The sequence below is a fragment of the Hemicordylus capensis genome, chromosome 1 (assembly GCF_027244095.1).
Source record: "Hemicordylus capensis ecotype Gifberg chromosome 1, rHemCap1.1.pri, whole genome shotgun sequence".
NCBI lineage: Eukaryota > Metazoa > Chordata > Lepidosauria > Squamata > Cordylidae > Hemicordylus > Hemicordylus capensis.
The window spans coordinates 312,332,156-312,351,861 of NC_069657.1; the positions used below are offsets into that span (position 1 = coordinate 312,332,156).

Genomic DNA, 19,706 nt, shown 5'->3' on the forward strand with positions numbered 1-19,706 from the left:
TCCATGTGTGACTGTCAAGCCAGTGTTGCGTAGTGGTTAATGTGTTGGACTAGGACTGGGGAGACCTGAGTTCAAATCCCTGTTCAGCCATGAAACTCACTGGGTGACTCTGGGCCATTCACATAACTCAGCCTAACTCACAGGGTTGTTGAGAGGATAAACATAACAATCTACACCACTGTGGGCTTCTTGGAGGAAGAGCTGGATAGAAATTTCTTTATTATTCTTTATTATTTATTTATTACATTTATATTCCACCCCATCCAAATGGCTCTGGGCAGTGCACAGCAGCAAAAATAAAACCAGCAAACTAGTCCTTTAAAAACAATCAATACAAAACAATTTAAAAACAGTATAAAACCATTTACCATTAAAACATGTAGTGATCAGCCTCCCCCCCCCCCAAAGAGTTAATAGGGAGCGAACCCTTATCTTGACTGACATGCTGGTGATCTCCAGGGCAGCCAGGGGGGTGGGACCTAGAGAGTGGTTGCTGGGAATCCGGGGAACAAGAAGGACAGTCTTTGTTGGAGAGAAACATGTACGGAAAGGCTTAATGAGAGGCAATGGAGTTTCACTCCCTCATGGTCAAAACCAACTTGGAGGTTTCTCTCAAGGAATAACTCTGTAGATCCTTAAAAAAAAGGATTACAGGAAGCTTGATTCTCATCAAGAACTGGGTGAGTTCAAGGAAAAGGGAATTCAGCATAGGGAACAAGTTATTTAGTCAGACTGTGCATTAGGAACTTATATTTATTTGTATGTGTGTGCTTTTGCATATTCCTGATACTGTCCTATTATTGTTACCCATACCGTGATTAAAATAAGAAACACTAGCCTATGCCCACCCTACCTAGGGCCTGCCTTAAGAGACTCTATAAACATTTAAGTGTGCCTAAGACAACCTATTTGTGTATCCTACTAAGTATTTTTGAGTGTATCTAAGAAAGCTAGAAGCCTCAGACTGAAGCGGTCTGTAGTCATTGAATAAAACTGGGGGGGTTAGTTCTTTTCTTTTTACAAGCCTCTCTGAGTTGGTTTTTAACTCAAGAAAGGGCAGGGTCTGAAGGGGGATTTCTCTGGTGTAAACATGTCCTCAAATGTTCAGCAGCTATCAGTTTTCTCACCACATGTAGGCTTGCATGTGGAAGATTTTTGTACTTATCCAAGAGCCAAATTAAGAGAGCTTATTTTTTCCTGGGTTATCCCACCCCAAGCCCAGAGAGTTTCTGTAGACAAAAGGGGTGGCGGCGACAGCATTTTGAACCTACCGATAATACAGAATAGTTTTAGGAGAAGCCTAGCCAGGCAGCTCAGCACGGATGATTAGGCATTTCTTTCCCTCGCGTGAGCTTGCTCTGAGACAAACGCTGTAATCTGCTCCAAAATATTTCAAGCAGTTTAAAACCCCTGGAAGGCCAGGCCAAACAGTTAGGTTTCAAGGGCTCTAAAGGGCCTTATAAATGTTTAATTAATTAACTAACTAACTAAATCGCGAGCCCGGTGGTTCCAACGATCAGCAGAAAGTGGGCTAGGTTCCCTTAGCCCGCTTTCTACTGGTTGTGGGAATAGCTTCACTCTTGCATTTTCCTTTCTTAGTTGTACCTGGAGTGAAGGAAAGGCTGGAAAATGGGTCAGAGAAAGTATGCCAAGAGAAGAAATTAATGGCAGGAGTGGACAATACTTGGACAGGGCCCCACAAGAAGGTATTCCTATGATTTCCAAGGCAAGCTGAGAAGGAAACAGCAAATGACTTTGAGACTAATAGAAAAGCAAAAGTAGTGGAATTTATAACTCTCAGATATTATATATTCAGATTTTGGTTTCCTATTTCCTATTCTAGTCTCTCTTTTAGTGCTTCCATCTACCCCAAACTATTTATGTTATCAGAATGTCTGACTCTTCAGCTTCAAATTATCATTTCAGCTCCTAACAATTCAAAGTTTGTATCACTGGAGAATTCAAATACATCTGAGTTTGTATCTCATTACACAAGCACTATCGAAGGCAGGCTTGCAACTGGGCAGCCCTCACTGGAAGCACAGTTTGTGAGAACTAGCGCTTCCATATAGAGGCCAAACTACTCTATAGTCCTCCGTGAAAATGCCCAGAAGAAGGCTGTCTGCTGGTGACGCAAGGGCATTACATGATACTCGTGAGGAAGTCACTGTGTGAACTGGCTCAATTTTATTTTTAAAAATAGTCAAAACAAATTGTGAAATGGCCCTCCTTACACTGGGTTGCTTTTCATTGTTTAACTTTTATGATTTTTCAAGCCTAGACTAGACATAGGACTTAGAAAACGGAATGTCACCGCTGAGAAAACCCTACAAACCACTGCTTTAAGTCACTTTTGCACTTTCCTTATCATTGGTCCTGTAGGGTCCACTTACATGAAATAAAATAAACAAGTATCATAGGCATATGACAGACAGGCAGAAAGAGCTCACATACTCATATTATGTGTGTGTAGAAGAGAACATGTCAGCAGGTACAGTTCATCGTGTCACAGTGCCACAGAGGATAGAAAAGCTGTGCCTGCCCCGATATTTTCTTTTGCCTGGCTTGAGCAGCCCTGTTCTCTCCGAACTGCATCTGGTCACTCCCTTTAAGAGTGCTTCTACCCTGGTGGTTCCCCCCCACCTCCCCTTCATTATTCCTATGGGCCCTGAAAAGATCTGTGCAATGCACAAAGGCTATGCCCCCAATCTGCCAGTGCAGATGTTCTCTGGTGTCAGTTCTGCATCGACCACAAAGGCCCTTAGTTCAGAGTTGTATTCTCAGTGGGCCAGAATCCTGATGGAACAGCATTAATGGACTTTTGTGTAACTGGGAATCCAACCTCCGGTTACCGATGGGAGCTGCAAATTAGGGATCAACAGTCAGCATGCAATATTCAGCCACCCTGTGTGACTTCCCAGAGTGCTCTTGTTAAAAGTAAGTTGCCCACTGTAAGTAAGTTGCCCACTGTATCACCAATAATTCTGTGGTAACAATTATTTTGTGATTGTTTAGAAAGAACATAATTGGATTAATCTGGAGATTTGGCCAAACCATCCCTCAGAAGCTTCCTGGCAATCAAAATGTATCTCCTGAAGAAAGAGGCTAACATAGACAAATGTTCTTTCCCTCTCCCTCCTCAGGCAATGAATGGGGGAAGGAGGGAGCATAGCTGGAGGGTGGCAATTAAACACATCCCTGAGATCTCTGGTTGCAATTTGTGTCAAGAAGAGTACTATGGAATGTGGACCTTCCAGAAGGCTTGTAAAGGCTCTTCTTCAGCCTCAAGTTTAACTCTGCTTTGTCACTGGATAGTAATGCCAGGAAGGAGGCTGCTGAAGGCCGGAGCCTTGGAGACTGGCAACTTCAGAACAGATGGCACTGATGGATTGGTCCTAGAAGCCAGAGAAACACTGTGGACCAGTTCAGACGACACATGCTCATGCATATTCCTAGGTGGCTAGAAGCAGTCTGCGTAGTGCATCTATCGACCTGCCCCCACCCCCGCCCATGTAAAGCAGCAATAGCCAGGAATTTGTTTAAGCAGGGCTGACTGCCTTTACCTGAGCTGCCTGACCTTGCCCCCCGCCCCCCACTCTCATGTCTCTAACCTATCTCCGGAGGCTGTTGCGAGGACGAAAGTGGGGGACCGCGTGTGCTGCTGAGGAACCGCGGGATAACCATGTAACAAAGAAACTTCTTTCCAGGGCCAGAACTCGACCGCCAGCAATGTGAAGCAGTAATGAACGAGCGAGTACCTCTGAGCGTGCGTAGAGTGCTACTAGAGGCTCCCCCGCCCCATCCATTTTTCTCAGCGGTGGCCACCGTCCCCAGATGCTTTGGTATCATAATCAAAGGCGGCACACACCTAATCGAAGCGCAGCCGTCAAACAGAACAGTCCCTCTCCCAGCAGCCTCCCTCTAGGAAAGTGCCACCACAAATCCACGGCCAGGGGGTGGCGAGAAGGATCCGGATGCAACAGAGGCGTGGTGCGCGAAGCCGGGTGGCCTCGCCAGGGCAGTGCCTGCCATTGGTTTCTCCTGGTGGCGGAGGCTGGGCTAGACACAGCAAGAAGGGAGTGGGAGGGAAAGTTGTTGCCTGCGCCATGCATTTCGCAATCGGCGGTCGAGTTTGCACGGGACGGGTTAGCGGCGGCGCGGGAGCCCCAGGCGCAAGAAGCAGCAGCCAGGTAAGGAGATGCTGGCGGCGGCGGCGGCGCCTGCAGCTGGTAAGCCCCACACTTCCCAGGCGGGGCGGCACCCCTTGGGGCTGCGTAGTTAGAGGCGCCGAGTGAGGCGGCAAGCATTCTCCAGCTCTCCTCCTCCTCCCCGCCCTCGCCCCGCCCGGAAGGAGCAAAGAGAGAGATTCAAAGACCCGGGTCAGGGTTTGATTCGAGTACGGCGCGATCCCGTTTCCTTAGAAGTACGTCCGATGAGGTTTGCTCTGGCTTGAATGTGCACCAAAAAGACTGCGGCGCTCTCCCGATCCTGTGCCTGCTTTCTCGGAAGTCAGCTCCCCTCGGGAGAAATCCACGGGACTTCGCAGACTTCCCCGAGAAGGGTTTATTATATAGGATTGTCGCCTTGGGGCGAAAATAAGAGAGGAGACAAAACCGTGATACTCTAGAATCTGGGCAGAGGAGTTTTGTTTCCTGGAGTGGGGAATCTAGTGGAGGTAGTCAAAAGTTGGAAAGGAAGGAGATAGGAGGGGAAAGCGGGGATTGCGGGCGGGAGTTGTTAAAACTTGCACCAAGTACACGAGATCGTACCATTGTACAACGTGCACGTTAACGGGAAAAGTAATACTTTCGGCTCTGTTGTTACGCGGGCTGATGCGGATGAGCACCCTACTTCGGCTATAAAAGGCACTGCAAAGAGCGGGAAAGCCAACACTTCTGGATTTGGAGTAGCATTAAGAATCTGCATTTTTATGTGCTCCTTGATTTGAGACAGCTGGAGTTTGAGGGCAGTCAGTGGGACCGGGTGAGAAGGAGGTGCTGGGAAAATGAAGGACATAGAACAGTATTGCTGGACCAAAGCAAGGTTAGTTTAGTTCAGTATTGTGTTTAATCACAGCCAGCCAGATTCCTGGGAAGTGTGGCCATATTTTGTGGTAGGTCAGTAGGTCTCCATCCAGCAGCTTTTGGATATATGGCTAGTTCTTCTTGGGTGGAAGTTGTCTCCCTTTTCAGAGAAGGCAAAGGAGGAGGCAGAGATTTGTCAAATGCTAGATAGAAATTGGTCTAACAAGAGGAGTCATTTACCGTACTCATTTTGCAAGGTAGGAAAAACCAGGCAATCCCAAATTTCCTTACACAGGCGGAAAACCTGGTGGCTGTATTCAAGGGACGGACATGTCTTTGTGGCTTGGCAGAGGGTAATCAGATAGTGCTCTTGAGGAGCATATATCTGTGGGTGGAGAAGAGTATGGAGATAGAGTGCTTTCACTGAGGTTGGTTGTGAACTATTTCTGTTGCTTTTATCCTCCCTTTTTGCTTTTTCTTCCAGGGGTGGCTGCATGTGACAAGGAGGAAGCAAAATACTTCAGCATTAAGCACTCCCGGGCACGTTGTGTGAGTCCACTCTCGCGGCAGTGCCAAGGGTACTGCACTGGGGTCGAGGGGAAGGGGCTTCTTGGCTCCCCTTCTCCCAGTGGCATTGAATGTGCCAGGAGGTTAATGCCCCTCTCTCCAAGTTTATTTTCTTCTGCCCCGCCAACTTGACCCAGGCACCGGCATTTCAGTGAGTCCAGCAGAAGAGGAGCACACAACAGCAGAAACAAGAGTGTGAGTGCTGCCACAGAGCAACCCTTGGCCGAGACGGTGATGCTGGGCTGCTCTCTTTGGGGCTCTGTACCCCACACACCAACCGGGGAAAGGAGAGGACTTGGGTGGGCTGAGCTGCTGCTGCTGCTGCTGCCGGTACTCTCCGGCTGGGCTTTGGCTCAGCAGCCTGCCGATTGCCCTGAGCTTTGCGAGTGTTCAGAGGCAGCCAGGACAGTGAAGTGTGTCAACAAGAACCTAACGGAGGTGCCACAGGACCTTCCCCGCTATGTGAAGAACCTCTTCCTGACAGGCAACCAGATCAGCAGCCTGCCATCTTATGCGTTTTTCTCGGAGCCCTTCCTGAAACTCAGTAACCTCAACCTGAGCAGCAACAACTTGGAGCGGGTGGAGACGGATGCTTTAGCAGGGCTGCCCAGCTTGAAGCAGCTGGATCTCAGTGGCAATCCCCTCACTTGGCTCAGCCCCGCAGCCCTTGGCAATACAAGCAGCCTCTTAGAGGAGCTGAACCTGAGCAACTCCCTCTGTAACTTGACTTTTGTGAACCTTGCTGAGCTGTTTCAGGGAGGAGCTCTTCTGAACTTGAAGCGCCTGGATCTGTCTTCTAACTGTCTGTATTTCCTGCCTGTAGGCATGTTCTCCTCCCTGGCCAACCTGCAGCACCTGGACCTGCACAACAACTCCCTGGTGAGTTTGCGTAATGTGTCCTTCCAGAGCCTCCATCAGCTGCAGAGTTTCAACCTCAGTGACAATGCCCTCCTGTTCCTGGAAAACAGCACCCTTCTGCAGTTCCACAGCCTTCCTGGGCTCACGAACCTCAGCCTCGGCCACAACCCCTGGCACTGTGACTGCCGCATTGAGGACTTGGTGGACTGGCTCAAGGAAAGCATCCAGGTGGAGGACAAGGAGACCCTCAAGTGCTCTTCTCCCGTCAACGTGCAGGACAGCCCCTTAGTGATGATTGACTTGTCACACCTGAACTGTCCTGTACCAACAGATAGTCAGCTGCAGACATCTTACGTCTTCCTCGGGATAGTCTTGGCCCTTATTGGTGCCATTTTCCTCCTGGTTTTGTACTTGAACCGAAAAGGCATCAAAAAGTGGATGTACAATATCAGGGATGCCTGTAGAGACCACATGGAAGGCTATCACTACAGGTATGAGATCAACGCAGATCCCAGGCTAACAAACCTCAGCTCCAATTCTGATGTCTGAAGAAGCACTGTGGGAAAGCAGGCCAAGCACACAATAGCTATGCATGAAGTGTAGACTTTTTAGCTTTACATCTCCCCCTCCCCACACCCACATGCTTGCTGCCCCTCTGCACACCCTCTTAGAGACATCACAGACTTACTTGTGCCATGCCAGAGAATGATGCTTATCTGAACTACAAAATTCACAAGTTTGGTTTCATTATTATTTTTATTGCCCATAGTCAATTATGCATGGTATTGGGCAATGTGTACACAACATAATTCTGTCTCCCTGCCTGATTGCTTTGCAACTTGCTATCGACCCTTGCTTGGAAAGATCTCTCACCGTCTAAAAAGAAAAGAGACATTTTCGCTTTCCTCTCTCTTATGTTTCCAAACCATGAGAGCATATTTTAAAAGCACCATTCAACAAAGGCTGCCTCAACTTTCTTTTGGGAGCAATATTTTATCCATCGATACTAATTTTGGTTTGTAAGCATCCTAGTTGTAAAGAATTCCAATAAACTACAAGCATGTTAGAACACTTCTTTGAAAAAGTTCTCTGTACAAAAAAGCAAATAGGGAGCATGCCGATTCTTGGTGATTTTACATAGTAGGTAAAACCTCAAAACCTCAATAAAGTATTTACTGTTTTTAAAAGGTACAAGCACTTGCTATTTACATGAAAACAGGATTTTTTAAGGACCCCCTTCCCCATAAACTGCATATGAACTGAATCTGAACTGTTAAATAATTCAATAAATGTTCTTACAATAACTTCTGTTTTGCTGAAGTATGCTGTTTCAATGCTCGTATCTGGAAATGAAGCACAGTATAGGATAAACTTCTGTAATAAACTCATTTTCCCTTTGCAAAACATGGCAAATGCTAAAAAAAATTCATTTATTGTTAAGATAATTCATGTTTGCTTAGAAGTGTTTTCATCAACGTAGTTTACCTTTCAGTGAGACTAGGAATATACAAAGCTATAATAACTTGAATGTGTTTATTAAATTGCATGTAAACTGTAATATCTTTCATTTTACAATGTCATTTTTCATATTCTGTTCTTAAAATGACTGCTGTTCAACTTGCTTAAATGTGCCAAGGAGGGTCCATTTAATTACCGCTACAGTTCTAGAGGTATTACTTTTGGAACTGTTACTGAAATTTTGCAACTAATTTCCAAGTAATTGTCATGACCTGGCCAAAGATAAGCACTTATGCAGTCCTATGCTATGTATATTCCTCAGAAATACATTTTAGTGAGTTCAATAGGATTTACTCCCAAGTATATTTGCACAGGACTGGAGTATTAAAAGGTGCATGGATTTCAGTGGGAAAAATTAAAGCATATCTAACTTTCTCCTATTGAAATCAATATTACTTAAAAGTGCTTAATTGAGGTTCTGTCATACCTAATGTGTTTAAGTTTGGGATAATAAACTGTAGTCATATCATACATACTTACCATTCAAGTGTATCTTTGTTCATTTGGAAGTAAGAGTTTCAGTAGGGCTTACTCCCAAGTAAGCATGCACAGGATTGTAGCTCAACTGGGAAATAAATTCTGTCTAAATCAATGTGATTTAGGACTTACAAACAGCAGATTGGGTAATAAATGCTACTTTGGATTATTGGAGCAGGAGACTCTCACATAATTAAATATTCATTTATGCATAGAAAACTGGTATGTTGGGGAAAGGATTCTAGTGTAGCTTTCGCCCAATGTACCATTAAACAAACCAACCAACAAACAAAAAACAAATGTAAGAATGCACACTGTGGTTTTCCCCTCCCAATGTAGCTATGCACAGGGCATTTTCTATATGCAGGGAATTTTTTAATATGTATGGAAAACCACTCAATTATGTTGGCCTCTCCTCACCAACAGTGTGAAGTTGCACACTCCATACCCAGGTGATAATAAGGCCTCAGTTGCAAGTAAATGTGTGTAGGACTGCAATTCTAAGCATACTTACTAGGCACCAGACACTACTGAACACACAGGACTTACTTCTGAATAAACATGTATAGGTTTGCTGTATGAATGGTAGTTTGTAATCTAAGTGTTATTCCTAAGGCATTATTGAAAGTCAAGACTGCAGATCTCTATAAATATATACAAAGATGATGTGTACAGCAGCTCTCAAAACTTCCTGGGAGATATATTATATATGCACTTTTATTCTTTTAACTTGTGCATGGCTATGGCTATATGTGACTGTTTTATCATAATGCACATTTGTACTGGTATGCTTTGAAAACCGCAATATCAGATGTACTTTGGATGCTGTGGACATCATAATGGTACAGAAGGTACAGGGAACATGTTATTAGTGACCAAGAACTTAAGACAGCAAAAGGAAACAAATTGACACAGTGTTCTAAACATCCTAATTGCTGTATCGACTCTTAACAGATTCTGACAGACGAGCTCAATTTTAACTAAGCAACTTTATCAGTTCTTGCTACTAGATACGTAAGCCCTGGGCTCCAAGTAGTAAGTACACGCAGTTTTGCTTTTGAGAGCTAATTATTTCAGCCAAGTCTGATAAAAACAGGTAACTTACTTAAGAGTGCAATCTTGTGTATATTTATTTGGAAATAAGTCCCATTGTGTGATTCTTATTTCTAAGTAAGTGTGCACAGGAATCTAGCTTAGTTATCAGAACTTAAAATTCTGTAGAGCTTAATGTCACAGTTGTTGCTATTAATCTCAGGTGTTCATAAAGCATACTGTCCCACTGAGTAACACTAAATCTCTCTTTGAGATGTTGTTGACTTTTAAATTCACATTTAAAAGTCAATACTATATTTTGAGGCTCAAGAGAAGTTAAGAACCATGGTACAAGGTTTTTGTAAATAAAATAAAGCTGCTTATTCTAACTACAGCCACTTTCTTCTAACTCAAGCTTAAATATTACCAGTACATGATATGGGAAGTTGCCTTTTATAAAATAGCAGGTACCAACTAAAAATAATTTTAAGAATGGCATAACTGCTGAACAAATTAGAAGTTTTGTGGGTTCACTGCTTTTAAATCTGAGTTTTTGCTGTAGTTCTCAACTAATCTCAGTAATGGTCAACATTTCCCCCCAGAGATCACTCGGCACTGCTGGGTTTCAGTTCTACTGCCCTTTCTTAAGCAATAATGCAATGTAAATTTTAGATTATCATATGTAAAATGTGTACCAGGCAAACAAATGAACATGTGCACAGAAGTTAAAAATAAATACAGTGACACATCATTTTGTTAAGAAAAGGCTTTGAACAGTGTCACGTGTGATTTGGATTTAAATCGAACAGCCTTTCATAAACTACCATACAAATCTACCATTTGTAATGAACAAATCTATTGTTCTTGTATCAATATCCATTGGACAGAGACTAATTATCATGTTAGTTTCATAAAAGTGCTGTTCACTTCTGTTTCAGAATTAAGTTCTCCCTTTGCTCTTCTGTGCATTTGTTAACATTAGGGATGTAGATGTCTGATACTGTTTTTCAAATGATAGGCACATAGAATTGTTTGTTTGCCAAATAATAGATAGACTTGTATTTCATAGAGCTTACTATATTTGCTGTGAAGTAATGCAGAGAGCTTAGTTATCTTACTAGGAATCAGAATAATACATATCAAATCATATATATTTTATATATTTTTCCAGCAACAAAAGAAAAAGCCCTGGCCCCAACCATCCACCCGCCAGTTTGAAATGCTTTATTTCTATCTTTTTCCTGGAGCTTTTGTTTTCGTATGCTATAGTTATTCAGCTTGTTGTGACATGCTGAGTGTTTCTTTGACAAGCGAAAGATTTTAGAGGGAGTTACAAGGTGTGCAATATCAAATTTGTGAAGAAGTAAAAAAAATGTATTCTCCTCTGGATAATATTTTTACCTTGAGGAATGCAACAAAATTCAACCTACCTCCTTTGCATTGAGTAACTTAAAGAAATCAGATTTATTTGCTAATTTGGAAATGTCAGATGCAAAACCCTGGTTGTTGACTTGCATGGCCTCAGGATTTCTATTGTCCCATTTGGACATAGAATGAAACCTCAGGTAGACAAAACTGTAGCTAATCTGTGAAGCTGGGAATCATGCCGCAAATGACTGACACTAACTGCGGTTTGTCAACCTCCAGCTTCTGGGCAGAGGAAGCCCTCCCTCTTCCTAGTCTGACTCCCAGCAGCAGCAGGAGGAGCAAGGAGATGGCAGAGGGTATGGCATCAACTCCAAGTGGTAGCCAGCGAGAAATGCGGCCTCCCTAGAACTGACACATTTATGGGCTGCTCTGAGCTGGCCTCTGTAAGGTGGTGGGAGGCGCTTGCACAGGAAACCCAGGTTATAGTGGTGGCAGAATTTGGACGACCCAATTCTGCCTTCTAACCTCAGGTTTCAGCAGCAAAATTCACTACAAACTGAGGGTTCAAATTCAGGGTTGGGAGTGCAAATGGAATCACGGTTCAGTGACAAAACCACGACCTCACGCTTTCAGACAATTACAAATTCAAACCTCTGGTACATTTACCTCTGGTTTGGAGTTCTGTCTGAACAGGGCCTACATCTCTATTATGTTATAATACGATGACAAATACGAATACGATGAATATTTATATATCACTTTTCAACAGAAGTTCCCAAAGCGGTTTACATAGAGCTAAACAAACAAACAAATAATTTCCTATTAATTTGTGATAGGCACTAGCAACTATGTGTAGTTGAAAAAGATAGCTGAGGCCAGCTAGACCTCTTCATAGCCATGGAAATTTGGCATGTTTAAACTCTGCAGCTCTTCATGGCAACTTTTTCTATTTGCCAAATCATTCATAACACTTAGTAAATGTTTTCTGGATATCCAAATTAAACTTGCTTTGTTTGTCTTTCATCCACTGGCTCTTCAGCTGCCATCATAGCTTCCGTGGCATTCTACACATAGCAATGGAGGTATGGATGTCCACTTATGCTCCATTTGCTATAAAAATATCCTCACAACACACACACATCCAGGCAAAGAGCTGCCTAATGATGGACACCTTTGGCCATGCCAGCAATCCTTAGATTGCTGCATCCAGAGCCATTACCTGCTATACCTTTACGTAGCAATCCCTGCCTTTCATGTGTTCTTGTGCAGAATTTGTGCACATGAGAGAAGACAAGCAATGATGTAGATGGTGGTCCTTGCTAAGTTTTGCCATTAGAGGGCTTGGAAAGGAGTTGTTTATCCTCTTCTAAATAAGTAGCCTGTCAAATGCTTGAAAACAGTGGTCACATGCTCCATTAAATTAACGGTATCCATTTCCCCCCAGCTTTATGGCTGCACATATGATTTATGGGAGAGAAAGGGAGGGGGGCCCTTGATGAAATTCACAAGCCCTGCTGCAGATCATGCCACCTCTAGCCTCCTAAAAGCAGCTGAGGGTGCAGAGGCCCCCTGGGCAGCAGCGATATAGGAAGATGCTGAAAGGCATCATTTCATAGTGTGCGGGAAGAGGCAATGGTAAACCCCTCCTGTATTCTATCAAAAGAAAAACACAGGGCTCTGTGGGTGCCAGGAGTCGGCATTGACTCGACGGCACACTTTCCCTTTAAATGCACTCGGTGATTACAAACTGGATCACTAGACTATAGATTAACAAGATAATGCACAATATACAAGATTCTGAATAAAGACTCTGCAGCTGAAGCTGTGTTTGGATGCAGTGGTTGTGCTCAAATATCTATTCTCTTTAGAGGTTTCTAGTGCTCTGTCATCAGGCACTGATCAAAGGTACACCACCTTTCATTTCACTGAAGCACCGGGTGCTCTCAGGCCATACGACCATTTAGTTATAAAGCCCTCACAACAGTAGGTTGTTAATAAGAATTCACTACAAAGTAGCACTATATGAAACTATTCCGTGTTGAGGTTTCTTGTTTTAATCTCCCAACTCAGAATTTGATTTTTTGTTTGTTCAGATCTCTTGCCAACGAAAAAGCAGTTGGATGACTGCAGCTAGATGTGGATACATATTGTTTTGTATTCCCTCTTAAAGTCGTGACATTTAAGGAGCTCAGTCAAAGCTGGCACAATCAGAATCTAACTTAATTTTCTTTCTTTCTTCAGCAGCTGAATGGTCACAAGCTACAACAATAACTCTGTACATGTGATGAAGTCAAATAAGATTTGGTAAGAGAACATTTTCAGTTTGAAGCTTCTCAGTTCCTTTTGATCTACTACAGAAGCAAGGCTGAGCTCACAGCTGCCGTCGTGAAGGAGCCCTTGGTAATGTCCTTGTCAACAATGAGGATGACAACATGGCTTGGCAGAAACAATTATTATTTGCTTGAGACAATGTTCTGTCATTGTAATTGACTTGTGGCCATCTGTGTAGTGGATGAGAGTTCCTATAGAAGCCCTTATGGATGCATATCTTATGATACATCCTTGGACTTCTGCACAAAATAACAAGAAGTATGTGCTTCGAGGCTTGCTGCTCAAGGGTTTCAGTTGCAATATATCTGTGATGACAAAATGCTGCTTGTTAGAAACATATGGATGAAGACATAAGCAATTTTGCTAAATAGGAATTAGAGGGGAAAAGGAGACACGTCTCAGGCTTTGATTAGCTCACTAGCAGGAAGGTTTAAGAGGAGTCCATTTCCCTTTTCTCTGGCCATGATTATGGTTGTGATGTGCCTCTGACCCAGAGGTGCTCTTACCCCTGGACTTTGGGGCCAATGTCCAGGGCCTTCACAGCCCCTGGGCCCTCCAAATCTTCTTTAGTCTGTCCCAGGTGGTGTGGTTACCCAGCCAAGCATGATGATGCTTAATTTGCAGGAGAGGGGGGCCTCCAAAGGCCTTTAGGTCCAGGCTCCAAAATTACCTAGGTGCACCTCTGCTCTGACCGAGGAACCACGCGGGGCAGGGCTGTTTCCGACATGCCTATACCTGCATGTTCAAGGTGGTGGGCAGAAAGAAGAGTGTCAGCACCTTGTTTTGTTTTAAAGACTATTAGCTTGCTCTTTTGGAATGCAAGAGAAGTACTTGAAGGGGTGGTGGCGGCGGCACCATTCCTTTTTTTTGCATTTTAAAATTTTTATTGGTTTTTACAATATCTTAACAGTCAAATTACATTTAATTAAGTAAATATTGACTTCCCGCTCACCAATCTGCGCGGTTCATATTAGCTCTACAAATCTACCATTTCTATAATAATTCAAAACACATATAGTCCACATTGCAAACTCGATTTTACCCTACCCAACCAGCTGTTATTACTAAATTTCAAACCCTGCTGAAAGGTCCATATTTGAAAAATAGTTCTTTAAATAAAGTAAGTATGGCTCCCAATCTTCGTTGAAACATTCCAGGTTTTCATCCCTTATGAGTGCTGTAAGTTTTGCCATCTCAGCGTATTACGGCGGCATCATTCCTGGTGTATTGCAGGCCATTTTAGTGCTGTAAACATGAGCAAACCATGCTGCTCCTCATTTCAGTTGAATTGTGTGAGGGTGTAGCCGTCATGCAGACTGTCCTTCCAAACTGTCCATACAACATTCTTTATTCCTATGTTCAAAACATCCTAGCTTAAGGTTGGGTAGGATATCTATCTCAGTTATATGAGCCTGTGATTCTTTGATGCTTTTTAACCAATTCATTCCCTATTCTATTTGTTAATTTCCATCTCCTCACCCAGTATAGAAAGTACTTTAATCAGTAGCAGCAATATGTTCCATCTTCTCTCCCTCACTGCCATCTTCTTAATTAGTTAATATAATGGTGATTCTTTTTTCTTTCCTTCCTACCCAAAGTTCATATTTACCAAAAAGGTAACAATAATATCTATTCCTTCTTCTCTTCCTTACTTATTTTTAGTCAGTTTTAAAATGGGAAGGCTCTTTCTGACTGATGTGTTGCACATATTTTCTTTGGCCGACTCTAAAATGGCAGCTTTTCTTCTCTCTTCCACACTACCAAGCACCCAGGGAGGCAGCAGGTGATTAGCTATGGACTGTGTGGTCCTGAACTACTAGTCAAATGAACAGAAAAACAGTGGACAGGCCAAATTCATTTTCACTGTGGCAGATATGCTATTGAACTTAAACCGAATGTACCACTGGTGGGGGCGGGGGCACCAAATTTCTTTAGATTTGAAGCTCTAAGCCAAAAATAATATGGTAGTTGGGAATCTGAGATTTAAGCTTTGGAATTCAAAGCTGGATTCCACACATGAAAGCGGAAATTGTTCCCATTGTATGCCAAAATAAGGAAAGGAAATATCTTCCCCCTTCTCTCCTCCCCCACCATACACCATCTTCCTCCATATTGATTCTGCACTTTACTCTGGAGACTCAGACTTCTGAAATTAGGAATATAACTACTTTATGGTGAGTGCCAGTTTTGGACCTTGTGTTGATTTCCTGCAAATCTACGAACGTAAAACTTGCAAGCAACACAGGAACCAAGAGTGCCAGAGTTTGGCTAATACTTTAAACTGGCATCAGCAGAGTTTGGAGAGATCAAGAGCTGAAATGGAAGGGCAGGGGCAGCAAGGGGAAGACTTGGTTTCACATTCTGAAACCAAAACTGGGCTTGAAAATAGAAAGTGCTCAGGAGGGAGTTATTGCCCCTTAGTACGATTGCATTCCAAAGTGCTGCCTGTTGGTTATCCCAAGAGTAGTTTATATCCACCGGCAGAATTCTTTAGTTGTGTGTGTTGTATTGAGTGTCTGAAAATGTCATTGGTATTGCATTGGTATTGCCACACATCGGGCCAGTTCACACAACTGAGAACTGGCCCAACTCGCTGCTTATCCCAGGATAACTCACCCAACACACCTTGATTTTCGCTCACCTGCGAGCAGATCAGGGTTAGCTAAATAGAGCCACCACCACCACCACCACCACCACCATTTGGCAAATGATCATTTTCAGAGAATTTAACCAGGATTTTTATCCAGGATTTCACAGATGAGTGAAATTCAAGAGTGCCCCCGGTGAGTTAGCCTGGTTCTTAGTCTTGTGAACCGACCCATTGTAGCTCAGCCATCTTTCCTATCAGCCTGGGTATCTAAGAGAGCGTCTTCTTCACTATGAGCCCTACTGCTCATTGAGGTCATCTGAGGAGGTCCGTCTCCAGTTACCACCAACTCGTTTGGTGGCTACACAGAGACGGGCCTTCTTGGTCGCTGCCTTGAGATTGTGGAATGCGCTCTCTGCTGACATACAATCCTCCTCATCTCTGGCAATTTTCAAAAAATACCTGAAAACCCATCTTTTCACCTAATCTTTCTCAGTTTCCTAAAAAAAAATTAGGTTTTAATCTCTGGTTTATTTTTAAATTTTTAAATTGTTTATAGTTTTTTGTATATGTTTTTAACTTGTTTTATGCTGCTGTTAACCACCCAGAGACAAAAGTTTGGGGTGGTATACAAAATTGATAAATAAATAAATAAAAATAATAAATAATTACAAATTGTGTAAAAGAAACCTATCAGGCAAGGTTTTAGTACTCTGACTCTAAGCTAATTGGTCATTTGAACATATTGAACTTATATCAGGCATGGGTTTTCTGTCTGACTGACTGAGCATACGCCCAAAGTTAAAATTATGCTTAAATGTTATTGGCCTGGTGCTAAACTGCATATACTTAGTATTCAAAGGAGCTGACTCAGGTAAATATGCATGAAGGTCAAACTAGATGATATGCCATTTGCATTGTGTGCTTGATTTTTCTAAGGTAAACTGCACTCAGAGAATGATCCCGCTCAGTACCATGGTGGGGAAAGCTTTTCTCATTGCCTTCACAACAGTCCCAATCCAGACTGGGCCACCTGCCGCTGCTATTGGCCCAAGTGAAAAGGTCATATTGGCTCCAAGGTCACAGTTGTGCAAAATAGTGTTGATTGTGTTGTTTTTAAAATTTGAGTTTTCACTCATACACTCTGCCCTCCCAAGCCTCCTCTAGTCTCATACGACTTGTACAGGTACAGCTTGAAAATTGAGCAAATGACAGTGTTTAGCAGACTTCAGATTTGAAGTCAACTTTATTTGACTTCAGTTCAAACCAAGTCAGTTCAAATTTGATTCAACTTTGTTAAAGTAAATTGTGTTCTCCAGAAAACAATGTACAAGAAATTGTGATTGAGGTATTGGTTCCTTATTGGATAAATTGCACAATCCATCTGGAATGTCTCCTATGAGAGTCCTATTGAAATGAATGGCAGTTGCATAAGAGCATTACCATGTTGCTACATAGCTCCAATTCATTTCAATAAGAGTTGCACAGTATAGTTTCCTGGCAGATTGCACCCAACACCTTTTCCATCTCTTGCAGTGATGCAGTTGATTGATGGCATGTTGGTGAAATGTTGTATCTTTACATCTGCACTCTTTCTGAAATGTTGCATGAACATTTACACCGAGTGTCTGAAAATGCCAAGTATTATAGCTACTGAGATATTTTAAATGTTTGAATTTGTTCAGGTTTACATATTCATTGAAAAAAGAATCTTGTGCAATATTTATTAAAATGTAGATATGCACAAGAAGATAAAATTTGCAAAAGGTTGATTATAGATCAAAGCATATCTAAGAGATATTTTGGTTCATATCCTTCACCTGAGCAAGTCAGTTTGTCACAGATCATATTGAATTGTAGTTTTGTATCGAATGTATTTTTGGTAATAATAATAATAATAATAATTAATAATAATAAAATTGTCATTGTCGTGCTGCATGTTTACACTAACTGTGGTTGATAATTTTATATACAGATTATTGGAATAGTTTTGAGAAGTAAATTTGGGAAGTCTAAGTGAAATGTTGCTTTGCAGTTTGGTTTTTTCTGACTGCGACTTGGTTCATTTTTTGCTTTAATTTACTTTTTATAAATAATTGCAAAAGATCTGAATCTCGGTTATGTAACCCCACAGTCCCATTTATGCTGTTCTACCTGAGGCATGTAACCTCTTCCTACAGCTATAATTCTGATCACATCAATGGTGGTACAGTTCTACACATGCATCGGAGCTCCTTTGCCTGCTCGACTGGGGTGATTAGCAGCAAGCCAGAAAAATACAAAGTGGGATCCACATGTTTAGTTTGGCTTTTTTCTTTTTACCTTTTTACTAAGCATAGTCACTCCAAACTGGCGTGTAAGCTGTTTTTAATTTTTAATTCCCTGAGATGTGTGGGAGAATCCCTACTGTGTACTCACAAGCCCCTGTTCATGAATAAAGAGGCTCATTAAACTGCAGCCATTATGTAAAAGCAAATCCCATTTAAATAAGTATTTAATATTGGGATGCCAAATTTACAATTGTCTGAAATTCTGATTCCTAGTTTAGCAGCAGGTAATTAGTTCTCTTATTTATCCAAATTTCTCACCCCCTGAAGATTTGTGTGCACATTATATTTTAATGGGATTAACTCCAGGGATAATTGCCACTGGTCCCTATGTCATACTGAATGTTGTTGTTTAACTAGCTGTTGGATTTTTACTTAATTCTATTGAGTTCTTTCCAGCCATTGCTTACAGATAGGTTGGAAGCTATATAAAATCCAGCAATTAAGTCTGCAGTTTCCCTTGGACAAACAAAACGAAAAAAGAAAATGTAATATGTGCCTCATGCCTGAATGTTTGTCTTTGATTAAAACCCCTGCACCACTGTTGTATTCTTTCCAGTATCTTTTATGTTTTGTTTAGAAGTTTGTCCCAGTGGGGAACCTGTAGAGATTATGTGGGGTGGTGTCAGAAAGAAAAAGAGAGGGAAAAGAGAAAGAGAAAATGGAGTTGTTTCTGAATAAACTCTTAGTTAAATCTAGACAAGACTACTTTGTGTTTGTGAGGGAAGCACTATAAAACAACAGTTTTATAAAACAGGTTGTGAGGGAAAGCACTATAAAACAACAGTTTGTTCTGTGTTGGTTTGATTGGCAGAGCAGAACATTTCCTAATCTTCAATAAACAGTAATCTTCTAAGAATTGGCCATAGCGAAATTTGCAAAAATAAAAAAAAACACAAGCTCAGCTGAAATCAGAAAAATCAGGACTGTAACTTCATTTTGGATCAATAAATGTGTACAAGAATAGGAAGTCTGAGATGGCAAATTGCTGACTCTGGAATAGTCCCTATTCAAGCTATGCACTATGAACTAATTTCATTGTAAATCCTGTAAAGGTTGTACTATTGTTCAAGAGTGTTTACCAAATGAGTTGGTATGATTGAATGCATTGCTCTGAAATAAAAGGATTGTCGCTTTATTCATACTCCAGAATTACATTGAGATATTTGTTCATTCTGTAATTTGTTTACTCTGCCAATCTGCTATTGGCCCATCTTTGTTCATGATCATTATGTGGTTACAGCTGTCTTGAGATCCTACATCTCCCTGCTGCTGAAGATTCTCCTGTCTCTTCCTTTTCTCAACTTGATGTTGCCTGCTTTTAATATTATCTTCTATATATACAATTCTCTAAGGCGTACCTGTGGTTAATCCTGTGTGTGAGAGTTCGCAAACAGAAGCACCATAGTGATTGGGCAGTGGGATTCCATATGCATATAGGGAGGAGGAGCCTGTGATAGTTAAGGTCAGTTGGGATGCAACTGTTACTGGTTGGAAGATGTTCTTGATTGTGGGGGGGGGGGAATAGAGAGAGAGAGAGAGAGAGAGAGAGAGAGAGAGATACATACACACACATGCATACATACACACATTATATATATACACACACACACATAC

At 42.1% G+C, this 19,706-nt stretch overlaps 1 protein-coding gene and 1 long non-coding RNA gene across 8 annotated transcripts in view; one reads left to right on the plus strand and one right to left on the minus strand.

Annotated features, from left to right (window-relative positions):
* Window positions 1-4,184, minus strand: part of LOC128341051 (uncharacterized) — a 22,131-nt gene extending 17,947 nt beyond the window's left edge. For both annotated transcript variants that reach the window (XR_008314169.1, XR_008314168.1), the window contains exon 1: window positions 3,759-4,184. This is a non-coding gene — a long non-coding RNA (uncharacterized LOC128341051). The remainder of the gene's footprint in view (window positions 1-3,758) is intronic.
* Window positions 3,871-19,233, plus strand: TPBG (trophoblast glycoprotein). 6 transcript variants are annotated; one of them, XM_053287086.1, is made up of 2 exons: window positions 3,871-4,190; window positions 5,509-19,233. In XM_053287086.1, the coding sequence occupies exon 2, from the start codon at window positions 5,826-5,828 to the stop codon at window positions 6,996-6,998; it is 1,173 nt and encodes a 390-aa protein (XP_053143061.1). In that variant the 5' UTR covers window positions 3,871-4,190; window positions 5,509-5,825; the 3' UTR covers window positions 6,999-19,233. The 6 variants fall into 6 exon arrangements, with proteins under 6 accessions (XP_053143061.1, XP_053143066.1, XP_053143062.1 ...); XM_053287091.1 differs by lacking the exon at window positions 3,871-4,190 and adding an exon at window positions 4,199-4,229; XM_053287087.1 differs by lacking the exon at window positions 3,871-4,190 and adding an exon at window positions 4,298-4,423.
* The last annotated feature ends 473 nt before the right edge of the window (window positions 19,234-19,706 follow it).